Below are 13631 nucleotides of genomic sequence, written 5' to 3'. Positions count from 1 at the left end.
ATATGAATAAGAATAATATATCTATCTGAAAAACTTACACACACACACACACACAATTTTCCTAATACAGTCATTTTGGAATAACTGAACCTACCTTCAACACCAACTTTGAACTCATGCTTTGTTTCTCCTAAATCATTTGAGGCTACACATTCATAGGTTCCTTCATCATCTCTAGTAACTTGTTCTATTTTCAAAACTTTTCCAAAAGTCTCAGTGACTCCTCTGAAAATGCTGCCTCTGTCAATCCTTCTCCATGTTAAATGGGGTGTTGGACTAGGATAAATTAAAAAAAAGAAAGAAAATATTTATGTTAAAAAATAACATGGTTTTACCCTCCCTCCATTCAAGAGTTCTACCTTATGTAGATGTCAACTAATGCTTATATATAATGTTGAGTGGCCATATAAATCTTTTCATTAAATAAATAAATAAATGTTATATATCACAGTAAGCTGTGGCATATCCCTTAAAAACTGCAATGGTTTTGGAGACAAGTAAAATAATTGCTTGTTTTACAAATTCTCTGTGTTCTTGTCTTGTGCATCAAAGAACTGGGCATGAAGTGAAGCTTAAACACTGATTAGGAATAACCCAGGAAAATTGCAATTAAAGTATTCTTCCCCATACTTATTTCTTATTCCATATTTGCCACCTGTAAGTCAACAACACATTATTATTTCAAAATATGCATTGCAAAATATCTCTTTCTCTGTTGGGTATGGAATTTACACAAATATTTGGATTTTAAAAAGAATTTTTAAATAATAATAATAGTAGTAGTAAAGTTGGAAGGGACCTTGGAGGTCATCTAGTCCAACCCCCTGCTCAGGCAGGAAACCCTACACCATTTCAGACAAATGGTGTAGGGTTTTTCTCTAATCTGACTTTGGAAAAGGATAGTAAAAGGCAAAACAGCTGAATATTAGGAATATTGTGTGTGTATATATATATATATATATATATATATATATATATATTTACAAGCAAATCATAATGAACACAGTCAGTTCACCTATTGTGCCATGAAGAGCATGGGATATCAGAGATAAACTGTGTGCAACAATACGTGTATTTAGGCATGCAATAATTTGGAATCTGCTAGCTTGCTAAAAGCAGAAAATGTGAATATTACTGCACTGTCAAACCATAGCGTTGAGGGCCACAGAGCTAGCTGCAGCATTTTTTGAACAAATTACTACACCCTCTTGGATTTAGTTGAGAAATGACAGTCTTTTTTTAAAAAAGGATAATCTTAGGTCACCACCAGAACTGAAGCATACTGGAAATGTGGAAAGTCACTGTGATGATTTCAACAAAAGTTTCCACTGTACTTAAGAGAAAATGGCTGCCACAAAGAAAAAGGCAAGCAGAAAAGAGTACTAAAATGCAAAACCTCTTTATCTTTTTTTTTTGTGTGTGTGTGGATTAAGATAAAACTGAGGGGAATGCTCTCTTGAGAACAGTACAAGGCAGGTTATACAAAGGCTCTGTGAGGGAGATGGGTGATTTTAAAAATTGATAAACAAACAAATAAATACCAAATATAGCGAGTATATTCTCCCTTTTCCCCACTGTGATTTTCCTTTTCCTTTTTTCTTTTATTTGCAAACTCTGCTTAAGTTAAGGAATTAAGCTCCACAAATTATCTGAGGTGCCATTTTTATCAAACTTTTCATTGCTATATACACATTTTCAAATCTTCTCTCCTCCTCTTAGCTAAAGCAGGTCCTCCAGCAAAATATGGTTCCTATTTTCCACAATCTCAGGAACAGCAGTCATCACAAGACTGAGATACCAAACATCCACAGTTACAGTTAATTGGAGGCTTCATTTAATTTATACTGTAGTGTTCATTTTGTATTTAGAATAATTTTGCCCGAATATTAAATAATTAAAATCTGATATCTTTGCTCTCCTCTGAGGAAATAGCTGAAACACTTTGATTCTTTTATGTATAAAAAAATGGAAGAAACTGTTGTATATGTGGTAACTAGGTTCAGTTCAGCAAAATGCACTTTTGACCATTTTTTTAAAGATCTCTTCATGAATATGTATCTGAATTCTCAATCATGCTGGTGACATAATGGTAACATGTTTGGTCTTCTAAGCAAACTGATTCAGTTTGTCTATCACACTAAGACAAATCACCATCCATATAACCATGTGCCTGTTTTGTTGCAAAAACCTATGGGATTTGTATTTCCTGGAAGCTATATTGTCTTTTTTTCCAAAATAAGTAAAAATATACACAGCATTATCGATCGGCTACTATAGCTTAAAAATAGTCTAGAATGCTACTAAGAACTTGAGCTTATTTCATCTAGTCCACAATGGCTTTATAATTATAAATGGGGTTAAAGATTTTTCTGGAAGGGCAATAATCAATTCTTTGTCTTCCTAGCCAGCACAAATTCTCCAAACGATTAAATATAAAAAGAACTTTGTGTTTTGCAGAATAATTGTGAATTCTCATAACAAGAAAGAGAGACATTCAGGCCAGGCTGCTAACTTAGCATTTCCAGCTGGCTTTGCTATTGCCAACACTGTGCATGGCATAAACAGAACAGAATCACGTCAGCTTATTCTTGTGTCCACCTGTTGGGATGGCAACATGCCAATGGTCAGGTTACTATCAGTTCCAAGTTCCTAAAAATATAATAGGGCTGACAAAGCCCAAATATTTACAATATCTTTCTGTAACTTTAGGTATCTTTTTAAAATAATAATAATAATAAATTACTTTTGCTTCTTTGTTAATAACAGGTAGTCCTCAACTGCAATTGAGACCAAAATTTAGGAAGATAGTTAAGTGAGTTTTGCCTCATTTTATGACTTTTATGCCACAGTTGTTAAGTGAATCACTGCAGTTATTAAGTTAGTAACATTATTGTTAAGTGAATATGGCTTCCCCATTGACTTTGCTTGTCAGAAAGTTGCAAAAGGTGATCACATGACCCCACATATTTATGAACCATCATAAATATGAATCGGCTGCCAACCAGTTTGATCACAATGGCCATACCTCACTTTTTTCAGTGCTGTTATAATTTTGACAAGTCAAGGATTTGTTATAAGTTGAGGACTATCTGTATTGCTGTCGGTTTTTTTCTTTGCTTTGCTGTTATTTTTCAAGTCAAGTTCTAAAATATGAATACTCACAGTCCTTCAGCAATGCATTCCAGAAAAAGATCCATTCCTTTCATAAATGTCACTTCTGAACTGGGACCAGAAGATTCAGGGACAAGTAGCTTAGGTTTTCTTTCTTTGATTAAATTTGCTAAAAGGGAGAAAAGTAATTTCAGAACTTTTGAAAGAAGATGAATTCAACTCTTCCTGATTTTATAAGGAATGTTCAATAAAAATAACAGTGCTAATTCATTCACATATGTTCTACGTGTTATCTATATATTATAATAGCATATTCTTTCCTGCTAGGTTGATTTTTTTCAGCTGCTTTAGAATATACTTCTAAAGTTTGCAAACAAAATACTATACAATAGAATGTGGTATGTTAATTGTAATTTGTGGATAAAGTATATGAGTGCAGTATATTCTTGACATTGTAGGAATAGTAGAAATAGAATTAATTGTGAAATTTGTGAGCTTCAAGTTAAAGGTACAAGCTTTGAAAGTGAGAAGAAATGGCAACATCCTTAAGTAGACTCCTATGATAAGGAGGTTAGGAGGAGGAAGAAATGTTGGATAATTGCAGGGTTTAGAGATAGCGGGGGAGAGAAGGACCTCCTCTTCCTGAGGCTCTACCCCTCAGTGTCACCTGGCCTAAAGAAAAGTTATATTCTTCATCTTTCCAATTAGCTAGTTTAATTATAATTTCTCACATCATTTCTAAAAAGAGATTAAATTGTGTTTTTTTTTTCCTATGAACATGGAACATGGAAGGAACATGGAAATTATAATCAGGAAGAGGCTTGGGAAACTCAATAGTATCTTTTGGGTTCCGCTTCTTATTAGAGATTTTGAAGGAAATCTATATGGTCATTAGAAATTCAAAACAACATGGTGGCACACAATCAATAATCAATCTTATTGGAGAAAGTTGGGCTACATGGGGAATCTTGGCAGCTTGGACTAGATCCAAAATTTGGAGTTTTCTATTCCTGTTTTATTGGGTAATCATACCAAATTACTGTTTTCACTTATATGGGGGGAAACTGACACACACACAAACACACACACACTCACACACATCCTGTCATTTGCATGTTTCTGTGTAAAATGCAATATATTTTAAGTAGCATCTTTTATTCATTTTAAACTGAATTGAGGCATGAAATGTTAAACAGTAACAACTTACCCTTGGCTGCACTAGATGAACTGGAATCATTAGTATATTTTACTGCAACAGACAGAAATGGAGACCAAATGGAAACATGAATGGTGATGAAATTTATCAAATAAATGATGAATATAATCAGACTGAGTAAAGAATTCAGATTATGCTGACGTAGACCCATTTGCAAGGTGAACTTTGTTTGTTCTATCCATGTCGCATGAAACTGAAATTGCTAAAAGTATCCTCCTTTGTAAAAATGGGATGGGAGGGATGCTATTTGAATACAACTAGAGTATTCTGCTAATCTTCTGGACTAAGATCATATTATTTCCATCTAAAACAAAATCCATAATTGCCGAAGATGCAATGCAAGCATGCATAGTGATAATGAACACATATACAAATGATGAAAAATACCCAAAGATCTCACATTTAGCTAATATTTTAAAGAATGCTCTTCCATCATGGCTCATTTAAAACCCTTTCTGCCAATCCTTCAGCAGGCAGAAGATTTTATTGATTGATTGATTGATATTTAAAGCCTGTTCCACTTTCAGAAGACTCTTGTTAAACCAAATCACAATAAAAGCATCATTATCAAATGAAAAACAAATTCAACATATGCATCTCACAAGTAAACTGGAGCTTCAATTTTTGCTGCTGCCACACTACTGATCCTATGTTGCAATAGGCAATGGGGCAATATGTAAGCCTGAATACTATTGCTATTATTAGGTGGATTTCTTTGGCCCATACAAAAACAAACAAACAAACAAAAAAAAACAATTCTATAAGCTTGGGATGAACCTTCAGTCTAGCCATCCATCACATCTCACCTCATCTCTCCACTTCCAATCCATTTTAAGGAGACAAAGTAGTAGATGTTTTTCCAGGAGCAACTGTTGGAACAACTGTTGTTTGAAGGAGAACAAAGCCAGAGGAATTCCCCAATTCCCGTTTGTAACATGCCTTGCAATCAGTACATAAGGATACTATCATTTGACAGCAGTTTGCCTATGACAACATAGGAATCAGTAGCGGGGCAGCAATTAATTGGTTATGAAATCCTAAAATTGAATTTGTTTTGCTTTTGGTGATGATCTTTTATTGTGTTTTGGTTTCACGCTACCATAGTATATTTTCTTTCTAATATCATAGAATTGTTTTGTTTTGAAGAGCCATGGTGGATAGAATGCAGTATTGCAGGCTGACTCTGCCCACTGACAGGAGTTTGATCCTGAGCAACTCAAGATTGACTCAGCCTTCCAAGGTTGGTAAAATGAGGACCCAGAATGTTTTGGGGGGGGGGCAATATGCTGACTCTATAAACTGTTTACAGAGGGCTGTAAAGCATTGTGAAGCAGTATATAAATCTAAGTGCTATTACTATGTGCTATTGTTTTTCTAAGTGGATTGTTTTATATTACTTTTTGTCCTATGTGAGCCCTTCATTACTTTTTTTATTGCAGTGACATACAGATGTGTTAAACAAATTATGTCTCCTTATTTTTTAGATTTTTTTCCAATCACAGTGGGTAGAAGAACGAAGGCTGACAATGATAAAATAATGTAAAATTTATCCTGAACTATATCTTAATAAAATGAAAACAGATTATTCCTGACTTAAACAAAGTTAGGTGAATTGTTCTATGGTAAAAATGAATTTTATTCTGTATTAAAAAATTAATTACTAGGGAAATAATTTAATCCTATCTTTCTTGAGATAAGTGGAGAACCTATTTATTTTCACGCAATAGTTTAATCTTTTCAATATTTTATGTATATGAACATTTTGTACAATCCTATACATGATTATTAAGATGAAAATCCTATCTTATTGAGCTGGGCTAAATCTAAACTGTAAATTCAAAAAAAAAAAAAATAAGAAATAATAAGTTTAAGCTTCTTCTGTTTAGTTAGAAGTTGTTTCGTGTTGAAAAAATGGATATCTTATCCCATCATATTGTTCAAATATAGTTATACAATAATGTGGGTTGTGAGCAAAGTTCATGTATGGCTTTGGCAATAAATAAGATTTTGAAGGATGTAGAAGTGAGGTAATATCTTAAGAACATTTGTGGATTATATGGGTCAGCTGTAATGAACCACCTAAGAATGTAGTCAGTATCGTAGTAGTGATATTAAAACTGCTACCCAAGGCAATCTTATGTTGCCACAGAGTCCAATTTGGCAAGACACCAGACATAATCAAAGTCTATTTCAGTAACATACTCTGACAGTTTATCAGTCACAGGTAGTAGCCCTTAGCTAAACTTCACTGAGCTCATAGAAAGTAAGCAAGGAAACTCAGTTAGTATTCAGATGATATATCATCAGAAAATATAGTTATAGACTATATTAGGTAATTAAAAATAAAACTAAGTGAAAATCAATCCCAGAAGGCAATAACAAATTAATTCCACATTTGGGGGGGGGGGGGAGCAGGTGAGATTCAGGTGGTCACCAAGAGTGGACTTTACATTACATTCCCCAAAGTGGTTACCTAAATGAGGAATTATTCAGGATGGAACTGAGGTGGGTATTTGTCCTATGACTTAAACAAGGAGGAGAAGAACCAATCAATTTATATGTTACAATCAAGAAGGAAAAAGGAGGAAGTTTCAAATGAAGTCTCTCAAATTTTCTAGTGGCCCTCAGTAGCTCCATCACCACAAATCATTCTGTCTTCTCATTTTGATTGATTTTTTTTCTATCCAAGAGAAAATAAAATGGGTAGATATATTGCTGACAAGTGCCTTCAATAATATACCACATGCTAGTTCAACAGGAAAGCACACATTACTCTCAGTTCCCATTTATATTAAAAGGAAATTATCATTTGGTGCCTCTGAAAAGAAGCTGATTTCCAGCCAAATCAGGGTTAGATTTTTATAGTTTTGAGGTTCAGAACAAAACAAGAGAAATCTTTTGGCGAGCTAACAGCTGCAGCAGTTTTATGAGCTGGGCCTAGCTGTCATCACTACGACAGCAGTGTGGAATTGAATACATTTGCATATATTTCTTCAGCAAAAAATGATGATTAAAAAAAAAACACCCTCATGTCACATGTAAGAATTACCAAAAGAATCAAAGGTTGGAAGCAGACATTAGAGCAGATGAGAGATAGAGGAAGAAATGAAGAAAGAAAGAAGAGAACCAATTTCCCAGACTTACAACGTGTAACCGTCAACGTCATTGGCATTTTCTGTACAATAGTTCTTAATTTTGGAAATGCAGCAAAGCAGCAATAATCACTACGGCTGTCATTTTCATCCACATTTGCAAAGTAAAGGTCCCCATTAAGGCCCATGGAGACCCTTTCATCTTGTGGGATATGCTGCAAGTCTGAAAAGGGGGAAAATGGTAATGATTCAGTATCTGACCCTTGATCCCAGGTAAGGAAATAGCTCTTTGGTATTAATAATGCATGTGACTTGAAAGAATATACAGAATATTTGCTAGTTTTCCACTATGCTATGTAGGGGAGGAAAAATCACAAGTAGAACAAACTGCCTGGATATCCTCTTGCCAACCATAAAATATATACTGTATCTATATTGCATACTTGATATTGCATACATTTTTCTGTGACAGAATTCATTTTTTTTTTTGCAAAATAATGCACCATTTTCATTGTGCATTTGTTAAAGAATTATTCAAGCCAGACCTGTACTCTACATGTCATGGCTGTCAAGAAGCCACTTATCCTGTCAATTAGAATAGGCTTGGATGGCACATACAAAAGTATAATGTCTATCCTTTATTTTTTTTACGTTTGTATAGACGAACTCATTATATGATTTATTCTTACGTGTAAATCAGTCCAATGTACTAAATGTACCCATGTACTTAATTCCATAATATAATTCCATGTTTTAATTTGAAAATGAGAAAGTTCATAGACAACTTTGAGAACAGAGAAACTTGGACTGAATGAGAGAGATGGTGGGCTGCTAGTTCTTAGCACAAGCTTCTCTAAAGGATAAAAGGAATTTTACCCCACTGAATTCAGTAAGGGTCTGGCCTTGGTTCTCCTTTCTTATCTTGGTTTCTTTGGTGACTTCATCCCTCTCCTGCATTAACTTATACATGCTGATTCTTCTGCTCCATCAAACAAAACCATATGCCAATGATGGCGAACCTTTTAGAGAACGAATGCCCCAAAACTGACCCCGCCCTCACTCCACCCACTGCCCCACCCCACTCCATCCCACCTTCCCTGCCTGCAGGGTCACTCACCGCCTCAAGGGCCCACTGCAGATCGCCCACGCAGCCCAGCAGCACCATGGTGGCCACACCCTCTGCCCACCCCCCACAGCATCAACTGTGTGCATTGGGGCATGAGAGCAGAGTCTTGTCTACACTGCCTGGCTCCCATGACTTGGCTGCGCTGCTCTGTGTGGGCCACACTCAGGGGCGACTCTCCTCCAGGGAGGCTGCTGGTGAGGATGGGATCGCGGGTGGAGGCAAGGCTGGGGCAACGGCACATGTACCCACAGAGAGGGCTCCGAGTGCCACTTCTGGTACCCGTGCCATAGGTTCGCCACCACTGCCATATGCTGATTCCTTCTTCTTCATCACCCAAAATGTATTTACTGAAATGGCTACACCTGTTTGAAGGGCACTACTTCCATGATCTGGATGGGCCTCTTAAAAGATAAGGGTTTTAGGAAGCTCAAGTAGAATAACCATCTTTCACACCACTCTTATTCCTATGTAAAAGGGTTTTGTATTAAGGCTTTTCTGATTTTACCACAATTCTTATAAGTTGTTTTCTTATTTGTAGTAAATATTTTTCATGTTCACAAACTAGGTTTTTATTATTTGTTAGATTTCCCAGGGAGAAAGGAGGAAATTAATCCATTTTAAAATAAAGTGCAAAAAAGCTAGAAAAAGTTCACTTAGAAATTTTAGAGAAAATCAACACTCAAACCAAGAACTTCATTTGCTTTGAGACATACATAAATGTGATTCACTGAATGAAATCCAAATATAATTCATTATATTTTCCTTTTCCACGATGTAAGATTAGTAAGTGTTTTAATGAACAGCAATTAATCTTTGCAACTGCCTTTTAAGTTTAGCATTAACATTTTCTAATTCATTATCTGTAATTTTCAGTTTATTACTGCATTCTGTTAAACCACAGAAAATGCCATTTATCAACCGCATGCAATTTTAATTAAATTCAAATTATAGAAATACTTTTGCAGAGAGATTCTATTTGTAATGATGTCAGGAGGAAAGGACAGATACTTACCAATATTCATCCAATAAATGTGCAGTGGTGGGATTCCTTTGGGAGGATTGCAGTGCAAAACCATTGCATCACCATGTTCTACATCAATGGGGTCAATCTTCTCCTTAGGAAATTTAGGAATACCTATTGTAATAGAAGCACCACAAGAAGTTAAATAGCATTTGTATTCTTTTCCTATTCATGGCATTCTCTTTATTATTACCTGGCTTTTTTTTATTTTTTCCTGTGTCCTTTTTATTCAGGTAGTAAAACAAAAATTCTTGAGGGAAAACTATGTTGACATATGTTCTAACTCTGGATGACTATACAGTGGAAATTTCAGGCATAGCAAAGACCCTATGTATATATATTTTTTTATTGATCATGTTTACATTCTCCCTTCCCACTATATAGATAGTAGATTTGGTTTTACCTTACAAATTAAAGGGATTGGGCTAAGAGGCCTGATGATGTCCTTTAGCACTTTCATGGAATTTAATTTTATTAAATTATTAATTTATATCATTAATTTCTAATCAATCTCCAGTTCAAAATCTAGTTGAGCTTTAAAGTCTGCTAATTACATTTAACTTGAAAGCAGTTATCTGAAAATAATTAATCTCACAAATCCCTATTCTCATGCAGTTACCATCCTGAGATTATCTTCAGAGCTGCCCTTCTAAATTTCCCAAAGATGCTATACCAGATAGATTAGAATTATCTTAATTCTAAAATATCCTCATGAATTATTTTCCCTAACATTATCTGTTTTCCTTTCCTAAATCTTTAAATCTTTTAAATTCTGTTTCAGTCTGCTGCTTTTTGGTTGATGGTTATATTGTACTTTAAAATTGTATTGGTATAAATAAGTAGAAATATAGTATAATTTTACAATCCTAAAGTTTATCAAAATAATCAAATTGTTTCCAGAGTATGTCTTTATTGACATGCTATAATTTCCTGTATTTTCAACAGAGCCTTCTAACTGTAGATAGTAGCACCATTGAAATAAATAATGGTATACAAAGGATGAATCACATTATATTGTCCTTTTTTTTAAAAAAAGGTCCAGAGTGTTATGCCTCTCATTAGGGATCACTGTACATAAACATTTATGAAAAGAAAAATGAAAAGACTCCATGTATGAAGACTCAAATTAAACCTTGTTTTATATCTTTGTCGCAAATCTTCCAACCACAGTCAGAACTTCCATCATACGCTTGAGCTTCATATTCTCTAGCTGCCAGTCTGCCATGAACTATAGGGGGAGAGAGCCAGTCAAGAGGGGTGAAAGCTAGCTACTCATCATACCTTCCAGAGACACCATCTCAAGGTCAAAGTCTTGAAATGGAATTCAGCAACTCATCAACCAGCCCGCTGTTGAAGAGACAGTTCTCAAAACAATTTATTCAAATATAATTGGACAATAAGGGACTAGCAAAGCAAAGGAACTGGATGGGGAAACTTAACCAGGAAAGTATGGCACATGAACTTTGCTATACAGCAGTGTTTCCCAAACTTTTGACATATGTGTACCCCTTCTATAATTTTTGTAACGCTGAGTACCCCTCATAAAAAACATACGCTTTAATAAAAATCAAAATATATTTATTTTTTCTTTTTTTGTACATACACAAAATAAACGAAAGTTATATTATAAAGAACATTTATTTGATTCAATGAGAAGGATGAAATTGTTTATGTTGAGATGACAGATCATCATAATTTGGTTCCCTGGTTGTTAATTTTAATCTGAGATGCGGTTCCACATCCAATAGTCTGTTCCTTTTTTTCGACTTAATGTCTACAAATGCAGAAAAAGCAACTTCGCATAAATATGAAGTTGGAAAAGGCAAGATGTATTTCAGGACTTTTTCTGTTAAAACCGGATACACATGTTGCATTTGTAACCAGAATGATGTTAAAGTACACTCCTTATGTTTATTTCTCAAGAATCCGTCCGAAGCTAACTCCAACAATTGCTCTTCTTCTGCATGCAACAAACCTTCTGGCATGGATGTTGTGTTAATGTTGAATGGATATCTTATCCATTCAATATTTTCGTTTAAATCAGGGAAATAGTTTTTCAAACCAACTTGCAAACTCTCCAAATGCTGTATTATGCATTTCAAAGTATCAGCCTCAATTTTAGTAGCCGAACTTGTTATAAACTCATGAAGAGAGGGAAACGAGTCTACTTCTCCATTACCAACTCTCTTTTGCCATAAATTTAGTTTTGCGATGGTAGCGTTCACTTTATCTTGAACATGAAACAATGAAATTTCTTTGCCTTGTGTAACGATAAATTGAGGCAATTTAAAAAAGAGAATATATCTACTAAGTATGCTAGTTTACAAAGCCATTTCCAGTCATGTAAACAATTTCTCAACTCAAATCTATCATTAAGAAAGCATTGAAGTTCATGTCTAAGTTCGAACAATCGGTTTAGAATTTTTCCCCGAGATAGCCAACGAACATCGGTATGAAAAAGCAGCTGGGTATGACTACTTCCCATTTCTTCACATATTTGTGCAAAAAGTCGTGCATTCAAAGGGCGGCTTTTAATGTAGTTAATGATTTTCATGCTTTCATCCAGAACTTTCTGTAGATCAGCGGGCATCTTACGTGTTGCCAAAGCCTCTCTGTGTATGCAACAATGTGTGGATATGACATTTGGAGCAACATTTTGAATTCTTGCAACGAGTCCTTTATTAATTCCGACCATACTTTTTGCTCCATCTGTGCTTATTCCAACACATCTATTCCAATCAATTTTGTTCTCTTGCATAAATGTATTCATAACATTAAAAATATCTTCTCCTGTTGTGTGACCTAATAAAGGCTGGCAAAATAAAAAGTCGTCATGAATTTCTTGATTTTTTTCGTATCTAACAAACGCCATAAGATTTGCAAAATTCACAATGTCGGTGGACTCATCGACTTGCAATGAATAATAACGACTTTGAGAAATATCAGATAATAACATCTGTTTTATATTATTAGACATATAAATGATTCGCCGATGAACTGTATTATTTGAGAGAGGAACGCGATCAAAAGTTTGTTTCGCTCTATCTCCTATCATTACTTCTGCCATTATCTTGGCTGCAGGCTTGATTAAAATTTCGCCAATGGTTTCCGCTGCACTACATTTGGCAATTAAAAGTGACACGCGATACGAAGCTTCTAGTATTTTTTGATTGTCACCTCCCGTCAAACCCTGCATTACTTTTCGAGACTGATTTAAACCCTTAAGTTTATTTTCAAAAGAACTATGGGTTTATCTTTGTACTGATTATGGTTTGTCTCAAAATGGCGCTTTAAGTTGGATGGTTTCATGCTTTCATTTGTTAGATTTTCAAAACAAATGACACAAAGTGGAATAGGCTCATTTTCATCTCCAGTCCATGAGAATCCAAATTTAAGATATTCTTTGTCGTACTTGCGAGTTTTCCTTGCTTTTTTCTTAACAGGTTCTTTCAGAATTGAAATTGATTCGTCGTTAATTTCATTATTTCCTGTTCATTGATTGCTATTACAATCATTACTTTCTTTCGGTTTAGTAGTTCCAGATTCAACCAGCGATCCATAATCCCTGTTAGGGATAAAAATTGTATTTTATAAAAATAATCAAAATCAGTGGAACTTATTAAAGCACGATAACAGGTGCCCGGAACTAACTATTAAAGAAGTAAGTTGTCTCTATAACGAAGTGCAGTATATTCACGCCGTGTCACGCCTCACAAGACTGTCTAACCGTTGATAACACTGCAATTCTCCGGCTTTTAAACAGCTCCGAGGCTCAATGTTAACTGTTAATGTTCCCGCAGTTTAAAAATGGCCGAACCAGAGCTGCACGAAGGATGCGCAGAAGTTCCCGTCATAATGAATTGCGATACGATGTATGATGGCCCCAGTTCCCATATAAAAACTGCGATACGCGCCTATTTCTTTCTTTGTTCTGTGGGCGCAGCTAAACATGGTGCAGTGGATATTCCCACGTGATCCCCACTAAACTCCGGTGCAATGTGTACCCCCACCAAACTCTTCCCGTATCCCTGGGGGTACGCGTACCACACTTTGGGAAACACTGCT

The 13631-nt window shown here is 35.2% G+C and overlaps 1 protein-coding gene across 10 annotated transcripts in view; it reads right to left on the bottom strand.

Annotated features, from left to right (window-relative positions):
* CHL1 (cell adhesion molecule L1 like) overlaps positions 1-13631 on the bottom strand; it is a 231822-nt gene that overhangs the window by 77126 nt on the left and 141065 nt on the right. For 9 of the 10 annotated variants that reach the window (XM_039355679.1, XM_039355670.1, XM_039355680.1 and 6 more), the window contains 5 exons: positions 9558-9680; positions 7472-7642; positions 4319-4360; positions 3163-3280; positions 95-276 (listed from right to left, as the gene is read on the bottom strand). In XM_039355679.1, the coding sequence (XP_039211613.1) occupies positions 95-276; positions 3163-3280; positions 4319-4360; positions 7472-7642; positions 9558-9680 (636 nt within the window). The remainder of the gene's footprint in view (positions 1-94; positions 277-3162; positions 3281-4318; positions 4361-7471; positions 7643-9557; positions 9681-13631) is intronic. The other variant, XM_039355671.1, reaches the window with a different exon arrangement.

Source organism: Crotalus tigris, unplaced genomic scaffold (assembly GCF_016545835.1).
Source record: "Crotalus tigris isolate CLP2741 ecotype Arizona unplaced genomic scaffold, ASM1654583v1 scf7180000018725.1201236, whole genome shotgun sequence".
Taxonomy (NCBI): Eukaryota; Metazoa; Chordata; class Lepidosauria; order Squamata; family Viperidae; genus Crotalus; species Crotalus tigris.
Note: the sequence above shows the minus strand (reverse complement) of the source record. Positions and strands in the feature narration are given on the sequence as shown.